Source organism: Gallus gallus, chromosome 3, assembly GCF_016699485.2.
Source record: "Gallus gallus isolate bGalGal1 chromosome 3, bGalGal1.mat.broiler.GRCg7b, whole genome shotgun sequence".
Classification (NCBI taxonomy): domain Eukaryota; kingdom Metazoa; phylum Chordata; class Aves; order Galliformes; family Phasianidae; genus Gallus; species Gallus gallus.
The window spans coordinates 85,112,374-85,138,573 of NC_052534.1; the positions used below are offsets into that span (position 1 = coordinate 85,112,374).

At 35.5% G+C, this 26,200-nt stretch overlaps 1 protein-coding gene across 1 annotated transcript in view; it reads left to right on the forward strand.

Annotated features, from left to right (window-relative positions):
* Positions 1 to 26,200, forward strand: part of EYS (eyes shut homolog) — a 676,382-nt gene that overhangs the window by 522,699 nt on the left and 127,483 nt on the right. The window contains exons 29-30 of the mRNA XM_040698528.2: positions 2,650 to 2,814; positions 11,800 to 11,953. Coding sequence (XP_040554462.1) covers positions 2,650 to 2,814; positions 11,800 to 11,953 — 319 coding nt within the window. The remainder of the gene's footprint in view (positions 1 to 2,649; positions 2,815 to 11,799; positions 11,954 to 26,200) is intronic.

The following is a 26,200-nucleotide window of genomic DNA, read 5'->3' on the forward strand; positions in this document are numbered from 1 at the left end:
CTATTTTATCAAAAGTTAATAGCTGTTTGTTTGTCAAGCCCATGATCGTAGACTCATAAAATGGCTTGTGTTGGAAGGGGCCTTGAAGATCATCTAGTTCCAGCCCTGCTGCCATTGGCAAGGTTGCCACCCATTAGATTAGCCCAGGACCCATCCAACCTGGCCTTGAGCACTGTCAGGGATGGAGCATCTACAGCTTCTCTGGGTAGCCTGTGCCAGTAACTCACTGCTCTCTGAGTAAAGAATTTCTGTTTAACACCTAACCCAAATTTCCCTTCTTTTAGTTTAAAACTGTTCCCTCTTATCCTGTCTGTATCTGCCTGTGTAAAAGGTTAGTCTCCCTCCTGTGTATGAGCTCCTCTCAAGTACTGGAATACCACAATAAGGTCTCTACAGAGCCTTCTCTTCTCCAGACTGAGCAGTCCTAGTTCCCTCAGCTTTTCTGCACAGGAGAGGCACTCCAGCCCTCTCTGATCATCAAATCAGATGATAGTGTCATTAAGTCCTTAGCTTTTTGGGCAAAAGCCCTTAGCTTTTATGTTACGAGCCATGGTCATTTCTTATTCACATTTTCCTCTGCAAATTTTACTCACATTCCATAGTCCTGATCTGTTTCTCACTCTTGTGATCTTTTTGATCATCCACACTTCTGTTCTGTGTTTCACTGTATGTTTTCAGAGACATGTTTGGAACTTTCAGATGACTCTTAATGCCATCATCTGCTTTATTTTCTCAGATGTCTTAGACCTCATTTTATCTAATACTGCTCCACTTGTATGGCAGCCTCTTTCTGAGAAAATGGAATGGTGTCTGCTCTTAAGGATTGCTTGTTTTGACCCACTGCTTCTCATTGCTTCCTCTGAGTCTTCACAATTAAGTATACTCTTTTTGCCATTTGAAGTTTCTAGCAATCTGCAAAACAGGAGATTAAGTCAGTGATCTCACAGATGACAGCAGAGAGCACTATCAAGAAGGCACGAGGCTGGCTTGGTAAGGAAAAACTTGTGTGTTTTATCCTATAAGGAGCTTTTGCCTTGTAACGTATTTGAATTTCAGTGAGCATAAGGCTTTTGTGCATGAAACGAATGAAAGTAGTGAGGCTCACATTTATTTTGTTTCATATTTTATTGTCTGGGAAGAAGCAAACTCACCTAATCAATTATTTTGTAGAGTTCTAAAGTTACAGTCATTGAACCAATTCTTAATGTATTTCTTTTGTATTGTAGATGTGTAATGCTTCATGATATACTCAAGTCAGATTTTTGCATATACTAGACTTAACCCTACAAATTATCTGTATCACATTTATTTGACTTGATACTCTTTGCACCTTGACTATGAAATAAAAGAATGCATTACTATCGAGTTGTGAAATTTGGTTCCCAAAATATTCTGTGAGCTTGAGATGGATAGAGCAAGTCATGTATTCATCAGTCCCTTGATATAGCTGCTAGACTGACTATTTTCTTACTGGGATTGCCTCCCTTTTTTGTAGTATGAAAAAGGTTTGCTGCACTGGCTGGCAAAGCTTTTATCATTCGTGCTTCTAATATATTCTTTATGTGATGGAAAAGAACACGCAGAGAATCTGTCCATAAGCTTCTAGTCTCTGTTGTAGGATGTTTACCACTGTAATTGGAAAACAGAAATCAGAATTTGAGTATTTAAGCCCCAGACCATTCTGACATCTTGTTCAGTGCACGTATCTAACATTACAACTCTGAACTACTGTGTTAAGTAACTTTCTTTTGCATAAAGAATATCCTCCAGCAGACCATCTGATTCTGATGGATAGACATATTAAGAATAAAAATTATTGTTCTGAGTTCAGATATTGGTTATTGACTATGTAAGTGTTTACACCTAGGTGATTGACACTCAAGATCTTTTATGGTGGAGAGAAATAGATAGTTTTGGGTTATGATTCATCTTGGGGTTTTTAGGTGTTTATTATAAGGTGAAATGAATTCGTGTCTTAAGGTTACCTATTTTTCTCCTTTATCAATAAGGACCAAGGATCTCCAGTGCTGTTATTTGTCCCCTATGTTGTAGGTGACCAAAATCCCAGGTGGCCAGATCCCTCCTGCCTGGAGATAAAGATACTTCCCTTTCTAGGGTGCTGGTGATTGTTTTGTTATTGTTGTTGTTTTTCCTAACAGACATTCATTCTTACTACAAATAACGTTACATATTTCTCATTTGAATTTACTTAATGATGGATGGCTCTTACTGTCTTTATGATCAAAAATTATTTTTTTAATCTTAATAGAATTCTTATTATGCCATGCTTGTCCCAGATAAAAAATAATAATAATAAAAACAAAACAGTGCAAATATAAAATTAGAGATGAAAATGTGTGATAAAAGCTTTTGAACTTTATTGCATCTTCTAACAGTGGTCTGTAATAGTCTTTTCACTTCTGATAACGTGCATATGTTGGAACATCTTCCTCCTCTAGTCTTTTAACTTGAATAATTGAAATTAAATAAAGTTTTATGCATGCAAATAAGGTAGTTTATTACACTGTTCAAAGGTATTCAAAAGGAAAAAAAAATGGATATTTTCAAATGTTCTTGTTGATTATATTGCGTTTTATTACTTTATTTTGTAATGAACTAATGAAAATAGCTTTCTGTTCTTCATTGCAGACGTAACTCTGTTTATTCCATCCTTCAATGGGAATTCTTATTTGGAACTTCCTTCTCTAACATCTGTATCTCAGATGAGGACTGCATCTGGGCAGGAAACAAGCAATCTGACAACTCTGTACTTGACAGTGAAAACAACTGCTCCAAGTGGCACTATTCTTTACAGTGAGTACCAATGATACTTGAAGTTAAGTATTAGCTATAGCTACTTTAGGTCCTTATAAACTTCAGTATAGATCAGCTGGCATGTTCTATTCAGCAGCAAAATTAGTCATTAAAATGCAGTAGAAGCCTATTGGTATTCTAATACATGACACATTACAAAATTTGAACCATAGTTTTTTGTTCTTCTGGAAAGATCTTTCATATATGACTCATTAAGCAAAGCATAACTGGTAACTAAAAATGCTGCTTTCTGACAAGGAAGTGTTTGATTTCAGTAATAAATGTTACAAATCTAAAATACAAATGAAGACATTTCTACCAATTCATTAGAGGAACAACTTCTGTAATACTTGTGTTGAGATCCACTTGTTATAATGATGATTTTAATTCCAAAGCTTTTTTGCATTGCAGAACTATCATAAGTTTTACAAAATTTCCGTATTTCAGGGTATTTTCTGTGATTTCATAATTCAGATGATTTTTCTGTGTTGTCCTGAGAGAATGCTTGCAGAGTTGGAAGTACATATGTTAATATTACATAAGTGTTGTTTCTTGTCTATGTATTTAATTCCTCAGGATATGACATTAACTTCTCACATAGTATGCTTTTCACTAGTTGGTTCCCCTATTAAATATTTCATTATATATTTTAGCTTGTAATTTCTATTCAAATGCAAAGTGTGGACATTGAAGTGGTTTCTTCCAGAGTGCAGGAAATGCTAGAAAAAATATTTGTGAAGTCTTTCTCATAGATACCATATTTCTCTGTGAAGACAAATCAGCAATATTCTCTCTTCACTGCAGCTAGTTTGTATGAAGAATAAATCATGTTGATTTTTATTAATTTTTGTAGTTTTTATATTCACCTGGAAGTTATACATATGAAATCATCCGCACTATGTAATTATTTATAAGGCAGAGTTAAAGGTAGTATAAACTTTATGGCGTTATTTAGTTATACCTTTTATTATCATCTGTATAACACTCTGTTTAGATGTTCTCCTTCTACCACTGTTTTTATCCAAAGAAATATACTGAATTAACAAAAGTAAAGTTCTCTGTGAATTTTTTTCTTGCTACCATCTTAGGGAGTTGACGTTTGTTCCCCTTTCTTCTCAGCAATCTCAGTGTTTCCTCACTTTACAATCTTTATACTCCTTTCTGCATTTCCAATGCTCTCATCTTTGGCCTATTCCTGTCTTGCAGTCTGTTGAAACTTGTGCCCCTGGGCATCCTCGCTATCTCTCCAAGGGAAGGAGCAGTCTTTCCTGTTTTATATATAGCACTAACCAAGAAGCAAGCGTGTAAAACTTAGAGTTTGTCACTCCAGGAGAATTATGTCTATCTTGTGCCTTTGCATGGTGTTTGGAAATATTATTCCCAAGAGATAAACGCACAGAAATTTGGATGGTGTGAACTCTATTTCTTTTATTTGAGAAACTACTATTTTTTTTCCTTTTAAAACCATTTATAATGTTTTTTTTGTTAGCATTTACTATGGCAAATGTGTAAGCCTGACATGTTTTCATGGCTACCTTAAAATTACATTTCCAAACATAGTGTTCCATTTTGTTAGAATCTGTGACTATTCCTAAAAACATTCCAGCACCAACAGTTAAATTAAAAAATAGAAGGCACATTTTGATAATGTACAGAAGTTGCATATGTAAAATTGTATATTAACAACAATGCCATTTTTATGTATTTTCCCACGTACTTACAAAAATATTCACTTGGTGCATCATATACACAAGTGTGTAAATGTTTCTCTGATGTAGGTAGAACAACAACTCACGAAGCTAAAGACAAAAAATTGCAGTGAAGAAGCACCTTTAGGTGTGTCTTTACTTCTTTTCTACTGGCCTCCCGAGTATTTATACTTACTGTGTATTTTTACTTGTGCATTGAAGCCCTTGAAGTTGCTTAGTGATTGCTGTTGTTTTTGTATAATAGTGCATATTAAAATATGCAGATTTGTATTTTCCTGTCTGTCTGAAGAGCTCATGCAGGAAAATACAGAAGGTAAAACCTACCATCCTTGTCACATTAATGGAGATTCTAGAGCATATTTTATCTTATCTGAGTAAAGTTGTCTAAAATTGCACACATTAATTCCTTCAGAAAGTTTCCTTGAGTTACTGGTAATTGAAACTCCATAGACCAACTACCTAAGAAAGAAATCTGATCAAAGATTTTTAAAGCTGTTTAGCCCTAACTGAGAGTTTTGAATTCCACCTGCTTTAATCTGCAATGTGATATACTTCCAGCTCTATATATACCATAAAGCTACATCAGAGAAAACAGAAAGAATTAATTAAAACCTAGTAAAAGAATTAAGCCATTCAAAATCCATGCTTACTTAAATTTTATCTTTTTAATGCTCATTATTGTAGGATAATTTTTACCTTAACTTATTTCAAACATATTACATGGGGCTATTATAGTTCAATTTCATTTTTAGTTTATAGAAGACTTTAATCTGAATTCTCATATTTTTCCTCCATGGAATTCCTAGCTAGGGGGCACCATTTTTCAGCATCTACTGAGATTCTCTTTCTACTTAAGTTTTCAAAGGTCCTATTTTCTCTTATGTGCTTTGACTCAGTATGTGAATGTCTTAAAATACTTCTTGAAGGGTTTCCCTTTTCTGACATGAGTATATCGCTTTCCATTTCTCACTAATGTACTTCTTCTCCACTTCCACAGAAATTTGAAGAAGTGTTTGCATTCCAGTTTAACTTTCCAGATTCTTGCAATAAAATTTGAAATAAAAATGGCTTTAACTTCAGACAGTTGAAACATTTTATCTGATTCTAACAATCTGACATAAATTATTAGTGTTAAGATAGAATATATTGTCCTTTCAAACAATGTACTCATCATGAGTCTAACCAAGTAGGTGTTCAGCTGTCAATTCATGCTTTCCATGTGAAATTGATAATGAAGTATTTCTGAGGTGTTTATGGAGATTTTGTTAGGGCCGTATTTGACCACTACACATCCTTTAAGAACATTTTGCTTTGCGCATTCTGAAAAGGTAAAGTGTTATTAATGGAAAACCAAGGTATTCCTTTGCTTTCCACTTATCCATATCTGAGACCTCTGTGGGTTATGTCATAACTGCCCTCCTGTCCCTTTGTGCATCCAGACAGAGAGGATCAAGATGCAGTTTTGTGAATTTAATCTCATCCTGGCACTGAGCTCCAGGATGGCTCCAGCTCCAGGAACTTGGGCTTATTTTTACATGATTTCTCATAGTTTTCTTATTAGCTTTTTCTCCCTAGATTTCTGGTAACTTGCATTCCTGTTCACCTTGCTATTCCCCAAACAAGGATTTACCTGAGCATTCATTCCTTTCTTCAGTGGCCATTAGGCTTTATTCTAAGGTTAGATTTCACTAAGGTTTTTAAAAAAGGAAATTTGGATCTTCTTCTGCCTGTTTAACACAAACATACAAAGTAGAAGAGGACTATATATTTTGTAGATCTCTATTTAACACTAATTGTATCTTTGCTTTACATTCCTACTATCCTCCTCAGGTTCTTTTCCCTTTTCTATAGCATCTTTGTTTTTGCTTTTTCTTTTTTGTTCTCTCTAGTTATTTGAATGTCCATATCAATATTCTTATTTAATTTTACATGAATGTAAAATATAATGTGTAAAAGAAAACTCTCCAGTATTTTGTGTATTAGCGTTATGTACATTTAGAAAGAACAGTGGATCTTATACAGGCTACCCAGAGCTTTATAATGTATTATTTCTCTATGCAGGCACCAAGCTCTTCTGTAGTTCTGTCAGATAAACATAATACCCTTCATGAGTTCATATACTCCCTCTGTTCTTCCTTCATCCCTGTTCTTTGCTCCTTGTTCAGTCTTTCTTCTCCCCTTCTTACAACTTCAAAAGAAAAGCTGCAGTTGTCAGCTGTGCTCTTTTAGAAGCAGTACAACTCCTGCTTCTGCTGCTGCTTTTTTGAAGCTGTGCTACCATCAAACAGCTGAGAAATGAACTGCCAGCAGAAAGTCCTCTTGAGGCTAGTGCACTCACTAGATACAAGAGCTACAAAATTATAAAAAAATGTTAAATGTTTATGTTTTCATATTGTTAATATAGCAATATTAGCAGCAGCTTCATGATTAAGTCTGCAATTAATTTGAAATGTTTACTAGGCAAAAACCTCTTTGACAAAAACATTTTTAAAATAGGAAGAAAATCACATTGATCTGCTTGTTTTGGGTGTATTTTACTAGAAAATAATTACATACTCTGACTTTGTAGTTAATCCACTTTTGTATAATTCTTTGTACAGAGAAGCCTGATTTTACTAGGTTAGATCAATTTTTCCATCAAATAATTAGTAAACGTTTAGTACATTACTAACTTCTTTAGTCATGGTGATTTCCTTAACTATTTTGAGAATGTATTTGTCATATAAATGGACTAAAAATATTGTAGGACTGTTTGCAGTTTACCTTTTCATAATTGGCAGGATGAGAAGAGAGGAGATTTATGCATGTCAGATGAACGGGCTTGAAAATATACAAAATTATTATATTTGTCCTGATAAAAAATAACCATGATTAGAGAAATATTTCTTTATTGGACACAGTATACATTCTTATTTTTTATTCTACCTATATTGATTTCATGTTGTTTTCATGATTTAGTTTCTTCAGTGTGTCTAAACAAATTGTGTTATATAACCACAAAGGGAAATAAAATGCAAATCATCATTAAGAAAATAAAGCCTGATACATTTATCAGGTATTATTTTATCATTTTCACTCCTAATGCTTTTTGCAGTCTCTTCAAAGACAGGTTGTTCAACTTCAGTTCTGTATGGTATTCTGTAAGTTCTGGCATTTGGATTTGCAGAGCCCATGTTTATAGAATGCCTTTTGGACACTGGCTCCTTTTTCTTATGCTCATAAATTACGTTACTGCACTCTTGAAAGCAGGGTCCTCCAGATCTACTCACACTCTACTTATCCCCCTAAAAGTAGAGATGGTCCTTTCAGGGAATTCAGTCACAGTTTATTTATCTGTTATTTTAGGCTGGCATTCTCAAGCAGAGCATTTCACAGTAGCCTTCCTCAGTGACAAAATGTTTTTGCCTCATATATTCTACCCTATAGCTCAAAGGGACTTGAAGTCTGTCTTCTCTAGATAGGCAACCATTTGAGATCAGTAGCCACTTTCTTGCCACTGTAGTAAAGCATGAAAGCAGCCTTACAGCTTTGCAGTTTCCTGTGAAAGAATATTTGCTGAGATCTGATTTCTTCAACCTGATTTCCTCACATAACTACATAACTTCTACAAAAGTCAAGATAATTAAACACTACTATGCAAAAACATTTTTTACTCTCATGGTTTCTGATTTGAGTCTTTCTGTTCTTGGAACTTTTTCCCCCCCCTTCTTCATTACGCCTCAGGCAACTTCTCACCTTACAAGGAAGGAATATGTATATATACCAAATGTGTGTATATATAATATTTATATAATATATACATATGTAATACTTTGTATTCCTGTACCCAGTGTATTGGGTAGCATATGTTCTTTTAGGGTGACAGATCAAAATTCTTGAGAGGAACACTCTGCCTTCTCATGTTCATTGTAGAAAAATTTTAAAGGACTGTCCTCCAAAGGCACTACCTGGCAGATATGTGAAGAATGCTATCAAATATACCTGTAAGCACAACCACAGGAGCTCCTTAAGCTAAAGCTCAAGCAGTAATACACACCAGGGTTTCAATGAGCACTGTACCCCTAGGAAACTCTCCCAGATTTTTTTACTTTGATAGTAGTAGTAACAACAAGAGCCTTTTTCCAGGTTTTCACTAGTGTGTAATGTGAACAAATAGGTGGAGTCACTAAGAAAATAACCTACTTATCTGTAACTTTTTTTCAAGACATGTTGTTTATATATATGTATATATATTCAGAATATATTCATATTCTTTCTGCCCGAATTCAATATATCTTTCAGGTGTACATACTGTTGAGAGTGGGAAGCACCTGGAACAGTATGTGTGAAAAGGGAGAAGAGGATAAGGAAACAAATGATGCAGGATATGCATATATCAGTTATGCTACCATTAGAAACCAGTGACCTTTTTAACAGCGACAGTGCAGAACATTTTAAAAGATAATTATAAAAGGACTATAGAGGGAAATCATAAAAGTCAAAGGCATATAGTCCAGTTGGATTTTGGTAGCTTTCTGAATTAGTTGTGTATTCAGAATACAAAAACATGTCTAAACATTGTTTTTATTTCTAGTAGGTTATCAGGTGCTTTTCTACCTTCTGTTTCGTGTTTCTAGGTCTTGCTCCTTTTTATTTCTATTCTTCTTTTCTTAATATGTAGCCTCTAAACAGGCACCTAGCTTCCTGCAGATAACTCTTCCATTTCCCATCTTTTGTACAACCCTTAATTACCTCTAGATGCCTTTCATTTGCTTCTCTGTTATGGCAGTCGTCACAAGCCCACTCTTCAGAAAAGCTGGGAAACTCCATGCATCTCAAAATAATTATTTTTTAGCAAGCTATTAGTCACTTAGCAAGGATCTGTTACTGCAGGGGATCTCTCTGTCAAAGAGTGAGGGATCCCTGCAGCAGGCTTAACCATGAGAGGCATCTGTACTTAAGGAGGTTGTGCAGCTCACTGCTGTGTATGAGAGCTCAGTGGGCTCTGGGCTGTTTCCTATTTATGGGATAAAATTATTTACTCATAGTCATGTTTTCTGATGCATATTTAAGCCCTCAACTGTTGAGCAGGTTGTCTAGCTGCTAGTTTCTCCAACACCCAGCCTGAGCCAGTATTGTGGTGTCTGTATGCCTGAGCAAGGCCTCCAGTCCTACAGGCAGTGGCTGAGCAAGGCAAAAGCCAGACTGAAGCAAGGGGAGTGCACATTGTCACATCCACCCCAAGGACCTCCTACTCAGCCACTAGAGATCTCTCCTGATTCAGCAGCTGAGATCTCAGCTCACTCCAGCTGAGGCCTCATACACCTGAATGCCAGTACCTGTTTTCTGACTTCTGATGCTGGTCCCCCCCAGCAGCTGTCTCTTAGTTCTTGTAGCACTCACATGCAATTAGAGTTTGCACAGAGGGACAGCTGAGAAAGGAAGAGGACAAATTGTGCTGATCAGGCACTGTGCCAAGTCAGACAAGCTTACGGACCCCACTTTGCCCGTGACCCTTTCCTTTCCAGTTTCCTGCTAACATCTTACCCCACTGCTTTGCATAGTTCCACTAACAAACCCTTTCCCCAGTATTTGGGACCCCAGATCTACATCCTGAGGGATTACAAATCCAGTTTGATACTTCTTAAAGTAATGATTGAGGTTTCTTGATAGTCTGCTAATTAACGTGACTGACAAGATGGGTTTCTTCTTATTGTTTATTTTACCATATGTTTATCAGGTATATTCTGTGCTTATTACTCATCACATTTTGGCAGGGTCCTCAGTCAGGTAATCTTGCTGAAATAAACATTCCCACATTCCTCTTATCTCTGTCAATCAGTGTTACTGAACAGATTTGACTCTTGTTTTTTCCATTTGTTTGTCTGTGTGTTTGCTTTTCACTTTTCCCTTATCATCCTGTTTGACAAGGTTGCTGAACAGATAACCTTAAAAAAGTGTACGTTCTTCCCTTCCACCTACCCTCATAAAAAGTTTATTCGTACTGTGTATGTGGCAGTGTTTTTTTCAACTCAACTACAAATAGTGAATGGGCGATGTGCTCCAGACCAGAAGGAAAATGGAAATATCTAGAAATTAATTAGATTAGGTACCTCTGATACTGAGATTCCAGTCTGTATCCATATCCTGTTCATATCCATGGGAATAATGCTTTTATTTTCTCATTGATTTTTATGGTAAATGTTGAGAGAAGAGTACTTACCCAGTCCACTTTAATAGGCCTTCCCTTTCTTTTTCTTAATGGGATAAGAGAAATAATAGAACAGCGAAGGTATTGAAACCTTTCCAGTGATGTGCGGTATTTTTCATAGCAATTCCTAGCAAATCTAAGAAGGTAAGGCATTTTTTAAATTGAAATTGAATAAATTGGATTATTCAGAATTTTAAAGTAGCTGAAATCTGAACAACTATGTTTTTATTCCTGTAATCCCTTCTGTGATAGAATTTTACTTTAGAAGGATTTTTTTAATAAATTACCCTTTTAAAATAGAAATACAGAAGATCTGTAATATCTCTTTAGATGTAGTGACCCTCTGTGACTTCCTATTCTGATGCTTTGCACTGTTTAACAGGCTTCTTTATATATGGAAAAAATGTTAGTATTGCTAAGACAGTTCACATTTAATTTTGATGTACTCCTTGATTTTGAGACTTTGTAAGAAAAAAATATGTATTTTTTGTTTGTTTAGGTTTGCAGAACATAACAGAGATGTATAGTCTGAGATAATGCATGCTGCACTCACTTTTTATTCTTTAATTACCTTAGCTAGGCTAAGAGCAAAATATGAACTGGATCATTATGAAAATAACTATGTGGAGATTAATCATGGTAGTCAAGTTATGGCTTAGTCATAGCACATTTTCTTTAGTCTGCAGATGATGTGTTTGAGTTATGGTAAGACAACCTAAGACATTAAGATTCTGGAAGAAGAAAATAGTAATCTTATGCTCAAATATATGCAGTTAATTCAATTTCATGACCTAGCAATTGAGTCATTTTTTCTTCAGTTAAATACAGTAAAATATAGTGCAAAAAACATAATAACATTTTAATAGTTTGTCTTAGAGGGTAATAAAAATCCTAAACAGGTGCTGTGCCTTACTTTCTATGGCAAGGAACTACAATTAAATTCAAAGGACAAATTCATAGAAGAAATACATAAGGCATAAAAGTATACATGAAAAATAAAAACAAAAATTTCATTTGTAAGTGTCAGAGGTACCAAAAGGTTCTATGCTTTCAGAAGTCTGATTATCTCTATTTTTGTTTTCAAAGCTAGTGAAAAGAATTTTGGAGAACAGTTTCTTCACTTATATCTTGTGGAGGGAAGACCAACAGTTCGATTCAGTTGTGGAAACTCTCAGAACATTCTGACTGTATCTGGCAATCAAACCATTAGCAAGGGAATATTCATCCCTATCATAATAAGGTAAGAACTTAATACTGCGTTATGCTGAAGAGATTTAGTTGTCTTATATATTGAGTAAAAATAAGTACATTTGTTAGTTTCTTCTTCTTTTTTTTTTTTTTTTAAGGGAAAAGCAAAACTTTGTGTATGTTTGGAAATATTTCTCATAATGTAGTGTCTTTGAGTTAAGATGTCTTCTAGTTCATACGCATTACTTCAGTTTTTCAAACTCCAGACACAGAAAAAATAAGTCAGTTTGAGAACTGGGACAATTTTAACTTAGTACTAAAGAGGCTTAAAACAAGTTGCTCATAATTTATGAGCTAACATGGGTTCACTAAAGGAAAATCTCATCACATTAATTTGATATCATTCTATGATAAAGTAACTCGCTTAGTGGATGTAGGGTTTTTATACCGTTCCTCTCAGTACCCTTCTGGATAAGTTCTCCAGCTATTAAATGAATAGGTTCACACTGTGCTAGGTCAGTAGGTAGGTCATGAAGAGTTGTAGTGAATGGGACTACAACTGGTGGCCAGTCACTAGTGGTATTCCCTAGGGCTCAATCTTGAAGCCAGTTCTTTTCAGTTTTGTTGTTATTTTTGTTAGTAGTTTGTTGAACTCACTGCTCTTTTTCAGATTCTTTCCAGTGGAATCCTATTCTCTTCTTTCTTATTCTGTTCCATGATTGTCCAGCCTTTTGGCTTGCCTGGGTCACATTGAGTGAACAGGAATTGTCTTGGGCTGCATACACAAAGGTCTCCCTGAAAGTAATGCCTCCTATTTATTTCAAGGGAAAATACAACTGATGCAAAGAACACAATAATGCTATTTGATAGAAAAATTCTCAGTTACAGAGCGCTACTTTTCAACATAGTCACCACCCTTAGCAATGCATTTTTGCCAGTGATGAACAAGAGCTTCATGCAATGCTCATAAAAATCCACACCAGTGTATATGACCTATTCTTGCTGTCACCACTGCTGAAAAACACCACCCACCACCTCACTGTGCTAACGTTCACTGATTTTCATGTATGTTCAGCAATCACCAGTGAATGTCAGTGGGTGCCATTTTTTCTGCATGGAGGAATTCAGTGGCACATCTTTTCTTCATGCACACTTCCATGTCAGACACCATTCTGTCAGACTGCCCCTCTGCTGCCATCTGTCACACAGCAACAAAATGTAATGGCATATTGGTAGGAATATTCAACCTCTACTGCCATACCCCAACATCTGCCTCTGACACTATGGGAGGATATAATTAAACAGGAGGCATTACTTTCAAAGTGGCTCTCATAAAATATGTACAATAATTTATGTATATTAGGAACAAAACTTATTTTAATCTTTAGTAGATTTTATTTAAAAAAAAAAAAAAGTAACAACACAGAACTGGTTATTGTGAAACTGGTTATTGTGAAACTTCCTACTTCCTGTGAAACTGATATCTGGTTTGATATCAGTGGCTGCAATTCTTAGTGAGTTTTCAGTGTGTTCATTGGAGATCTTTGATGAAATTTTGTCTGTCCTGTGCTTTATGCTCGAAAACAGTTGTTCACAAATGTACATACTCCCAAGAGCTGACATGAAGAAGGCCTGACTGTGAAGTAAGGAATGTCTTTCTCCAGTAAGATAGTGCTTATAAAAGTAAAGAGACATAGTCATGTTTTTGGATTGAATGTCTGATTGCAACTCTGTATACACCATTTGAAAATTCCAGGTAGTGCATTTATGTCAACTGAAAATGAAGTTGCAGATATACTAAAAATAAATAAATAAAACTTGAAATTTGTTCTCAAATTCCTTTATCAAAATGGAAAGCAAGGTTGCATATTTTTTGCTGTCCACAGGACTGTGTTTAGCCAGTGAATTAAAATGCATGAAATTATTTGCTGTAACTTGAGCTGGCACTGCACTGCACCCTCCCCATGCCCTGGTTCTAGCTCTCACAGCTTTAGTAGTGCAGTGGCATTTGGCTGTTGCTCAGCAATGGGAATGCTGCCAGGGCCAAGCTGGACTACTCAGCTCAGTTGCAGCAGGGGGCAAGAGATTCTTTCGCATACTGGTGCAGAACTTCCTATGCTCAAGTTTATGGCCGTTTCCCCTTGTCCTGTCCTCACAGACCACTGAAAAGAGGTTTGCCATGTTCCTTTGTCTCCCACACTTCAGATATTTATAAATATTAATAAGATCACCAAATGGATTAACTCTTTTACACTCAAGGGATTTCATATCTTAGGACAAAGGTAGAAATGAATGATACACATTTTGTGTCATGTTAATATTTTTAAAATGCTAGAGTACATGAAGTTCACTTTAAAATATTTAAGAATTATGATGTCCATTAAATTATTCTAATTATTATGATTCTGGTGTTATTTTACTTTATCATATAGTTAAATTGCTGCACCTGAACTGTAAGCATTTATCATATGAGGGAACTCAGTGCAAATTATTTACGTTAGAGGTTGATCTAGCTAGGAACATTTTTGCTAGTAGAGGATGATACATGAAGGACATTGCAAAAATCCCCTTGAAACGTGTATAGCAGTGTTCTCCAAATTAGCTCATTAACATCAAAACATGAAAGTAAAAGCTTCATGAAGATTTTTGTGTTTGTCTTCAGTAATAGCTATTTACTATGTAAATGTTGCAAAATTCTAGAGTGTTACTCATTCTAGAACAGTTGAGGACTTTCTTATTATAGAAGAGATTGGCAGTAGTACATGAATCATGGATATTGGTATATTTGGTATGGGCTTTTTTTATGTGTGTGTTTTATTTTTTTACGTTCACCCTTTAATCCTTACCATATTATCTTATGAAAAATAGTAAATGTTAGACTTGAAGTAGTAAACCTCATTTCAATATACAGAGTAATGTAAGGATCTACCATTTAAGAAACTATTACATTTCCTTCTTACCCTTCTAAGCCGCAGGTTTATGCATTACTCTTACACACTATTTTAAAACTTTTTTTTTCCTTGTATTAAAGCCTAGCATTAATGAAAAAAAGTCATATAGTATACTCAAACCTAATTGTTAGCTGACAGGATATTAATTTGGTTTAGGATTTTGATACAAATGTATACAAAGCTTATAAAGAAAACTATCCCTTCTTTACCCTTTGAGCCAGCAGATAAAGATATTTTTCTCATAGAAAATACTTGGTAGAAGGGTACAGTTTAGTTCTAAAAAATTATTTTAAGTTGGTTTTGTTTTGTTGTTGGTGGGTTTTTTTGTTCTTTAGTTGTGGAGACTAACCACGTGTGAGGCATTGGTCCACTGATTGCCTGTACTGTGATACCTGAAATAGCAATTTCTCTGATTCACAAAATTAGGGCATTGAAACGCTGGATAGCTTTCAAAGTGTAATAATACTTTAGAAACAAATGTATGTATATATTACTGAAAAAAAAAAACATTAGTTCTGGTTATAGAATTCAAGTTGACACAAAAATAAATTTCCTCTTTTTTATCCTAAAATTAACATGTATATTTATGGCCTTGCTGTCCACGTTGCAACACTAAATAGTAGTGTCAGTTCAATTTACAATTTGCCTTTGTTTACTGGAATTTACACTGTCTTTAAACAGTGACAGACTAAATAATTTGAAATGCATGATTGTAGACTGTGACTGGCAGGGATTTATATGCATCCGAGTTTATGGGCATGGCCTTCAAAATGGCTAGTGATTACTCTTGTGAGTCCTTCTCAAATGTAGAGAGAGCAGTATATCCTTCACCAAGCAGCAGTAAAATTGTAATCCTTCAGCAATCATCCTTAACCTCTGCCAAAGGAAAAAGCAAACTTGACAAGGCATTTGTGCCCCCCCCAGGATCTTTTATCATAGGCTATAAAATATGAATGCATGACAAAACTGTTGATTTGTGTTCTCTTAGTGGCTATTGAGGATAGATAATTCTATCTGAACATTTTACCTGCAAAATTAATGAGTTTTTTTCACCTGTAATTCAGGAAAAGAAGAGACAAAGACTAGCATAAATATCTTTGTAACTGAAAACACTCTGGTAGGAAAGCGATATTTCTGTTAAATATGATTGAATTAGTCTATAAGGTCATATTTGACAGATATTCCAGTTATAGATATATCTATGGCTCCTATGGGATAATTCCCAATAGTGTCTATTTCTGTCTTTTTCTTGTTTTCTTTCTAAATCCACCTTCTATAGGAAGCTAAGGTATCCCCATATTTTACAAGTTTTGTTTAACTGTATGATTGGTTCCTTCAGATATGTTCTTCCCTTTCAAACCTAATGAAGATTTAAATGTGAGTTTAAAATGTTCAGTCATTTTCTTTATGATCTTTGTGAAATGATAGGTTTATGGAAACAACCAATAAAACTGCTTACTTTTTCTGCCTTGCCTAAAGAAACTAGGGGTTTCTTTCAATTTTTTTAACTGTTCATTTGTGTTTATTTTAAAATAAATTGATGCCTGGTTTCAAAAATGTTTGTTTGAATTTAATTTTTTTTGTGATTTCATAATAGAAATCATATTAATCTTTTCAGTTAGATCTGTGACCACATAGTTCTTTATTGTAAATTTGTAGCTTAGATTACTTTAATGAATTGGATTATTCAAAGAACGTAAGTTCAGGTGCATTTTGTTCCTTGTGTGGGTTCTGAAATACATTTGCCTGAAACAAAATTTGGTGTATGTAATTTGTAGTTAGATGATACAGATGTTGCTGTGGCCAGATTGTGTTTCTTCAATTCACTGATTGTTAAAGTTATTTTCTATCAAAGTGATTGAGATTACCACGTTACCAGGATTTTGATTTTTCTAGTTAGAGGTGAATTTTAGCATTTGGAGTAAAAGCCCCCCTTTTTTTTCTTTTTTTCTTTTTTTTTTTTTTTTTTTAGGATGTCTTATCTTACCTCAGTTATATTTTATTTAGTTTGTTTCCTTCCAAAAGTTTAGATTGCCTCTCTCCTTGATAGTGAGTGCATATTTGAAGGAGGACACCACATTTATTTTCTATTTGGAAGACTCTGGGCAAGCATTGATAAAAACCTTGTGTGTTTTTACAAGCATAATCTTCTTCATTGTGTTTTACAGGCAGAATTGCCAGAATTTTGTCGTGGGATTTAATGAACACAGAGCATATCTCCACAGAACTTTATTGTTGTACTGTATTTAGTACTTCTTCGTAAATTTTCCAAGGGAACATATTGAGTGTAGTTGCTTCCAATTTTCTGTCATGCTTAAATTAGTATTTGTGGTGTGAATGTAAGCATTTATTCATGGTTGAGAGGGTCACATACAGCAATCCATAAAAGCAAAATTTATAGAATTAATTATTCAGTCAATGTTGTTGAACCAAATCTAGCCTGGACCATGCAGTATAGAAGCTGATGAAGTTTATTTGATCTTTGCTCTTCAGAGTAGATGGCACCTTCTAATTTTTGAAAGTCCTGAAAGTATTTTTGTATGTTTGGGTGGTACATGGCAATACATAGGGTACTGAGTGCAAGCCACATGATTATCAGTGTCCATGTTTCTTGTGTTCATATTACCATGTTTCCAGTGTTCATGTTTCCCACTTCCTCACTTTCTGCAGGAAACTGTTGTTTGAACTGATCTTATAGAGCTTTTATTACACATTCCTTCTTAAATGTATTTGTTTTTATAAAGAATACGTAAATCACCGTCTGTTTGACCTGTTGGCTTGTTTTGAGTCATTGAGTCATACCTGTTTTACTTCATTCCAGAGAAATTTATGTTCTCGTATTGGTGCATACTTTTAAGTCATAATTTTGCTAGCATTTAAAGATGTCAGGTCTTCTGCATAATGTCAAAGTACTATTGAAAATTACATTAGAGCTGTAAAACAACAACAAAAAAATGATTACTTTTCAGATGGTTTGCCATTGAAATTTATATTTTGAAAAACTGGGAACATCTGAGCAGCTCTTTTTTCATTGTCTTTTTATCTGAACAACTATATGCTACAGCATATAGTCATGATATGTGGAAGGTGTTTTGCTGTCAAGTAATTCAAAGCTTCATATGTAGGTCACTCCAAAAGTAGTGCCTCCTATTTATTTCCATGGAAACTACAACAAAAACAAAAAAGCACAATAACACGGTTTGATGGAGAAAATTTGCAGCTACAAAGCACTTTTTCATCAGTCACCACCATTAGCTGTGCATTTTCAACAATAACGAACAAGAGCTTACATGCCACACTCATAAAAATGGGTACTGGAGGTGTCATTGTCACCACTGCTGAAACACGCTACCCACCGCCTCACTGTGCTTACATCCTCTGTTTGTTCTCCATGAATGTTCAGCAATCACCAATAGATGTCAATGAGTGCCATCTTTTCTGCATGGAGGAATTCAATTACACGCCGTATCTTCATATGCATTTCCATGTCAGACACCATTTTGTCACATGACCCATCAGCTGCTATCTGTCACGCAGCAGCAAAATTTAACTTAACGTGGTGGGGGTGTTCAACATCTACCATCCCACCAAAATTTACCTGACATTATGGGCCAACATAGTAAAATAGGAGATGTTACTGTCAGAGTAACCCTTATAATACTGAATTCCAGCATTGTTAGTTATGTAAGAATGAGAAATTGAAAGGTGCTTTGTTGAGTACCTTAAGCCAGCTCAATGTAGTATTTCCGTCATCATACCTCTGCTTACCAAAATTCTTTGAATTTTAACAGTGGATGCAATCTGGGGGAGAGATGAGAATCACTGGACATACGAATTTATAACTGATGAATAAAAGGCATTTAGATGCGGTTGTGACATTGATTATCTTACTACATATTCTAATTTTGATTTTGAGTCAGCACAGCCATTAAGCACATCCATGTGGATGTTGCGTTAAATGCATAAAACTATATGCTGTAAAATATCTAACAGGTTATAATGAAGTTTGAATTAAATTTGGAATTGCTTTCAAAAGGAATGCCTATTTAACTACATATATTTACTGCATTTTTAATAGAAATTGTAAATCAAAAGTCAACATAAATCATAGTGTGACAGTACCTAGGAATGGCTTTTATATATATGGTTTTCCACTAAAATTATCTGCAATTGATGACAGTTTATCAGGCCTTGTAGAAACAGTAATGGGCTCATTTCAGTTAATATTGTATATCTGTTTCATAAAATCATCGTATTTGTCCCTGTAGGGTGGGAAGGTTTGTGCAGTAAGTGCTTATACAGTGTTTGTGATCCGGAGCACAGTCTTATGGGGAACAGCTGAGGGAACTGGGATTGTTGGGTCTGGAGAAGAGGAAGCTGAGAGGAGACCACATAGCTCTCTAAAATTACCTGAAGGAGCAACCTTTAACTGAAGTAAATTACCTGGTGAGGTGGGGGCCGGCCTCTCCTCTCACATAACTAGCAATAGTACTAGAGGGAATGGCATCAAGTTGCTCCAGGGGAAATTCAGGTTGGAAATTAGGAAAAACTTCTCTGAAAGATGGTCATTTGCTGGAAAAGGCTGCTCAGGGAGGTGGTTGAGTCACCATCCCTGGAGGTGTTCAAGAAACATTTAGATGTTGTACTAGGGGACATGACTTACTGGAGAAATATTGGTGGTAGGTAGGTGGTTGGAGTGGATGATCTTGGAGATCTTTTCTCCATCAGAAGAGGAGTGGCTGACAGGGAGGTAATTTTTCCCTCTCTAATCTGCCCTCATGAGAACCCATCTGGAGTACTGTGCCCAGGTCTGGGTCCACATCCAAAGATGTGGAGCTGTTGGAGAGGGTCCAGAGGAGGGCCACGAAGATGATCAGAGGGCTGGAGCATGTCCCCTATGAAGACAGGCTGAAGGAGCTGGGCTTGTTCAGCCTGGAAAAGAGAAGGCTGCAAGGAAACATCATTGCACCCTTCCAGTATTTAAAAGGAGATGATAAAAAGGAAGGGAATCAACTTTTTACTTAGGTAGATAGTGATAGGACAAGAGAGAATGGTTTTAAGCTCAAGGAGGGAATGTCTAGATTAGATGTCAGGGGGAAGTTCTTCACAGAGAGAGTGGTGAGGTGCTATAACAGGCTGCCCAGAGAGGCTGTGGATGCCCCATCTCTGAAGGTGTTCAAGACCAGATTGGATGCATTCCTGGGACACCTGGTCTAGTACCAGGTCTGGAGGTTGGTGGCCCTGCCAGTGGCAGGGGGGTTGGAACTTGATGATACTTGGTTTCCCTTCCAACTCAAGCCATTCTATGATTCTGTGATTCTATGATTTTTCAACCTTGGTGATTCTATGATTGTTTAATTTTATGTTCTCTGAAAACTTTAATCCTAGTTCCATCAATCCAATTTTTCTCACACCTTGAGAAATTATCTTTATCTTTTACAGTTTTACATAATTCAATCATTTTACATCTGTTAGTCTCAAGATAGTCTCATAATACATGCATTACACTAAACAGATGTATATAAATTCTTGTATACTCAATTAAAATTGACCATTTGATGAAACATTAGGATCATTCCCTTAAATTGTTGTTTGTCCTCCTAGCTGAAATAACTCAAGTAGGAGGAATGGATTCTCTTTAAGAACAGAAGAAAAAGCTTTCTTATATTTTTCATTTAAGTTTCAAGTCTTGTGCTTAAAAAGAACAGTGTGTTTAGAAATGTGTGTCACTTTTTTGAAACTTTCTTTTTACTTTGATGCAGCAACAACATTTAGCATTTCATCAGTGATCTGTCAAAGCCGACAAACCAACTGATATGGCTATTGAGGCTCATTAGCTACTGACTTGAGCAGATGTTTGAATTCCTTTACCCTTCATGGTCTGGATATGACTAGGTCTTAAATTATCTGACCTGACAGAATTATCTCAAGAGCACAGAAATACAGAATCACAGGAAGGGAAGAGATCATGATGTCCTTTAGCTGCATCACATAATGATCTAGGATTATGTGCAGTCAGATTTTGAGTGTCTGAAAGAGGTTCCAGTCACTCAACCATCTTTGCGGCCTGCTGCTAGACTAGCTCTTGTAAGTCTTACTTGTAGTGAGGAGCCCAAAACTTTATACATTGCTCCAGGTGTGGTGTCACCAGTGCATAAGAGAGGTGAAAAAAAAAATGACCTTTGACTTGCTGGTAGTGCTTTTCCTGCTATGTATAAAATTCACTTGATTGACTCTATCCCAGTCGTAACTAGTGTACAAGTCAAGTCTTTCTCCAGAGGTTGCAGGGGCCAGGAATTTCTGAACATCAGTCTTGCCAGTGATGAGTGAAGCAGAGAAGGCACTGAATGTCTCAGCATTTTCCAGATTGTTTATCACCACATCACTCACTATTCAGCAGCAAACCAACGTCTTCCCAAGTCTTCCATTGGCTTCTGATGTTCTTGTTGCACTTATGTCACTTGCCATATTCAAGGACAGGTTGGCCTTGGCTTTCCTAACCTTAACTGTGCAAGATCAGAGAGCATCTTAATACTCTTCTGGATCCCCTACCTGTGTTTCCATCCCCTGTGCACTTCCTTTTCATATCTGAATTTACTTAGAAGCTTCTTGTTCATCCATGCCGGACTCCTCTGCTTGATCTTCTACTTTGGTGGACCTTCCTTGAGATTGGAGGTGGGGATTTATAACAGGTTTCCTGGATCTCTCCCATTTTCAGGGTCTTATCTCATGCAATTCTTCTGAGAATAGACCACAATCTATTCTCCTAAGTCAAGTGCTGTGGTCTTGCTTTTTGACCTGCTCACTTCCCTCTATGACCCTTGTTTCCATCATCTTGAGTTTAGTACAGCTGAAACTTCTTCCTACATTCACATCCTCAGCCTGTTCCTTATTTTTATCAGGTCCAGCAAATCACGTGCTGTTTTTGGCTCCTTCATCGTAAAGTTGTGATGAATGCACTCTAGGAATCTCATAGGTGGCTTGAGCCCTGCTGTATTGTCATTCCAGCAGATAGCAGCATGGTTAATACCTTCTGATTCTAGTTGAAAAATTCTACCACAAGCTTTTGCATCCCTGACTTAACTGGGTCTTCACCAGTCTGATTGCTTCAGTGTATTATGGAAGCACTGGAGATCTCTTTGCAGTTGATGATTTCTTCAGCAGGGGCAAAGCCTAATAGAATAGTAAGTACAGTCTAACTGCTGTCATAATAGTTCAAAAGTACAAGAAAGCTTAAGAATCCTCTTATTTTGCCATCTTTTTTTTTTTTTTTCTTAACATAGTTACCTTCAGCATATATAATTTATTGTGGGTTTTGTTGTTTGGTTTTTGGTTGGTTGGTTTTTTGTTTTTTTTTTTTTTTTTTGTGGCAGCTGTCTTAAAGGGAGGGGAAAAGTGCCATGTGCTTTGGCTGTTTTTTTTTCTTTCTTTCTTTAGCATGTAATTTTTAAGAATGCAATTACAATTTTATTCTGATATTTACAATTTCTAGCTGTGTAGATTTATTCTCACATGAAATAATTTCCATCATTAACTGATTCTGGATGGTTTATTCCTAAATGACTCATCACAGATTAGCTCATAGTATATAAGGCAATGGCACTTTCATCTTTCCCTTCATAGTAGATCATTCTACTTTAATCTCAGATCCTCTCCTGCATAATTGATATCTGTTTTGTTTTCTTACATGCAGGTTAGAAAGCTGCAATAAATGTCATTTTAGTACCTGCAATGATGTGTAGTCTAGAGGCTAAGCCAACTGATTTAATCACTTCCATTTCCAGGTGTATTGCATTCATTCTCTTTTAAATACGTTTACATCAATATATAGCTTTAAGTACGAGCTATTGAAGCAGTCCAGCAGTACTGAGTAGCCTACTACAACGTTCTTTGCTGCCTTTCCTAAAATGGCAGGCATCCAGAACTTTTCTTACAGTTGTGTAGGTTAGCAATCTGCATTATGGACTCTCAGGCATAGATAGAATACTGTGACCTACCTGGAACAACACAAGCAAGACAGGAAAAGTATTATTACCAGATTTCACATAGAATCATAGAATTGCTCATCTTGGAAAAGATTTTCAAGATCATCACTTTATATCAAGTCCAACTGCAGATATAAAGATATTGAAGAAATATGAGACTGTTGATTAGTTATTTAAGAAAAATTCTCTTGAGTGGGATTCATCCCATCTAACCTTATCTGCTTTCAAGTTTGGCATCTAGCCTAAATTAGTTTATCTGTATGTGGATTTACAACAAAAAATAAAAACTAATACAATACTCTTGACTGTAATTGCTTGCTCTGCCTTTTTGCCACCAGGTAAAAGTTGGCAGCTTGCCTTTAGGTTACCTATCTCAACGGAAATATAAAGTTCAGTGTTTAGTTTACAAATATTCTGAAAAGATTAATAACAGGCTTGCAAAGCAAAATGTACTTTCTTCTCACGGCCTTTTTCTCCAATGATAGCCTATTTCTTCTCTTGTAATTACTGCAAATGCAAATCTAATTGAAAGTTCAGGGTTCTAATGTTGTGAAACTTAATGATAAAAAAGATTTAAAAAAAAACCCACTGTGTTTAGTACCATGAAAAGTAATACTGCAAACAGTGACAAAAATATTTGAGGTTTAGACAGATTTATTTCTCAAGTTCAGTTGGTATGATGCCATTTCCAATCTACTGTTGAACACACTTTGAAAAATTAGATTTTGGTGGTAATTTCATGTAATCAAGATTTATGTTGGACCTGGTATTCTGATAAATTAAATTCTGTCTGGGGGCAAACGCTGACTTTTAACTCAAAAAGATGCTCTGAATTTGCGCTTGAAATTGATGGACTTAGATTTTTGTCTACTCTCCAGTATCCTGAAGAAAAAAAGGACAAGAGAATTTAACCTCTGTTCCTTAAGCTATCACCCACTAGAATTTGAACATTTTACTTCATGAGATAAGAAATGCTGTAAATGACTTATATCTCTATAAGAAACAAGGATAGTTTTTGTTTTTATCTTTATTATTATCCCTTTTAAGAATGTAACACACTTTACTTGTATGACCAATGCTGCTACAGGGAATTTATGTTTATAAGCATACTCAATTTAGCACCATAAATCAAAATTAGGTAACACTGAAAAATCACAATAGCTTTTGAAGAAGTTTATTTTGCATTGCACTTACCTTTGCAGGATGAACTAACGCATCATAAAGGACTAGTAAGTCCTGTGTCATGGGGAAATTTTTAGTGTAAAGACATATCATTTGAATATCAGCACAAGAAATAAATTCTACCAATCCATGATTTTGTCAGCACAAATAAAATATCCCAGGAATATATTTATTTATAGTGTATATATGCACATATTATATGTGAAGACTGTTGTGAATTCCTGTCTTCTGTGTTGTGACAACTGGTAACCTTTGCTTTTAATAGAATTTGTCCCACTTCCTAGAAGCATTTATAATGGAAATAGAGGTATGCATTTTTATTCATTTTGCAATGCTATTTTATTTCCTTGTGTTTTATATCTATTTAAATAAAGATGTAACTTTTTGCTGATGGACAATGCATAGAAAGAAGTGATTTAGGATTGTGAACAAAAAGAAATATTTCTGAAATGACTTCCATCTTGTGAGTGATAGTCTTTACATGACTGAAGTTGTATATATAATATACTGACTGTCACACTAAGACTATCTGTGTAGACTAGTTGTACAGTGAGCATTTATTTAATCTTTCTAGTGGTTAAGGTGCATTCCTGAGCAATAATTTTGTTGCATTTCTACTGTTCTCCATCTCTGAAGTAGAAGACAGTAGTTGAAAAAAGGCTGTTACTCCTAATTTTGCCCACAATTTTTAATGTCCCTTTTTCCAGCTCTCATTTTCTGAATTTCATTGCTGCCAATTACCGATTGTAAGGGAGTACCAAATTGTTCAAGACAGCATATTTTTGTTCTATTTGTCTTATTGGAACTAAAATGCTAAAAGGAGTAGGACTAATAACGGGCACGCAAAAACACTGTCATATGAATGTTCACATTTAAGCAAGATCAGATGCTAATTTCTATTTTATGATCAGTAATTAATCATTGCACATATCATAAATATGTTGGTAATTAGATATGTGAATAGATTGTTAGTTTTTCATCTCATAAACTTCACAAAACATGACTGCAGCATTATATAATTCAGGCCATCCTAACACATTTCTGTTTAGCACCTCCTCTTATGAAAAGTGACATAAATAATAGCTGATGTAATTTTCAGAATCAAGAGTAGCCAGGAAATATTGTTCTCCAAATGAGATTGGGCATACTGATCTTTTCAGGTGTGTTGTAATCCTCCTGTGCACTGACTTAATGATTGTATTCCAAGTACTGCTGTGTGATTGCTTCTTCTAGATATGCAATTTCTTTAGATATTTTCTGCTCCATGATCTCCTGTGATTCACTTTTTTTTTTTATTCCTGTTGATGGTTGAGACTGTGTGATACAGATAGCAGGGATTTCAAAATACCTGACTGTTCCCTCTATTTCAGGAAAGAGTCTTTTTGGAAGAAAGAAGAGTTCTTTCACATACTTGATAGTACAAAGGGATATATTTGTTACTGAATGTACACTAGGTACACTGCATGAAACAAAGCAGATCTTTATCTGTGTGACTTGAAGAAAAAAAGAATCACTGGATTCCAGAGAAATTAATAAACTATTAAAATTTAGGATTATGTTATACTGAATATTTCAGTTTTGTTCAGTATTTTGGTGGTTTCTGTTCTTGGTGTTTGTTGCATTTTAAAATTTATTTCTAAAGTATACAGTGTTCTGGAAAATTCATTAGTTCATTGTCTGGTCACACTGCTTTACACAGAGGGCTTTTCAGACAACAATTTGGTTTCTGTTAGTTTGACAAAGTGCTTGGAAATAGAGCAGCACAGTATGTTGCTAAATAAACTTATGAAGATGCCATGTTGTCTTCCTCCTAAGACGTGAGATCACAATAATAAATGCTTACACTGCTGAGTGCTTCTGAGGTTTGAAGAGCTAAACAAACAAAAAATCTGTGAAGTCAAAGCAATTTTTTAAGTTCTCTTTCTCAAGCCTGTTGTTGCTAAAGTGGAAGATCGATACAGAAATAAAATTGGTTCTGTGTGCTTATAACATTTTCTACAGGTTTGCTTTAGCTGAAAGTAAGAGAAAGTGCTATCTACTCTGTAGATATTGAAAATCTGTGACACATTCTGATTTAAAAAAAAAAACAGTAAGCAGCTAGCCTTTGCATGTGTATCCAAAGCAAGGAGGGGTGATTGAGAGAAGTGGAAGAAATGTAGCTCCCAGCAAGCCGGTTTGGCT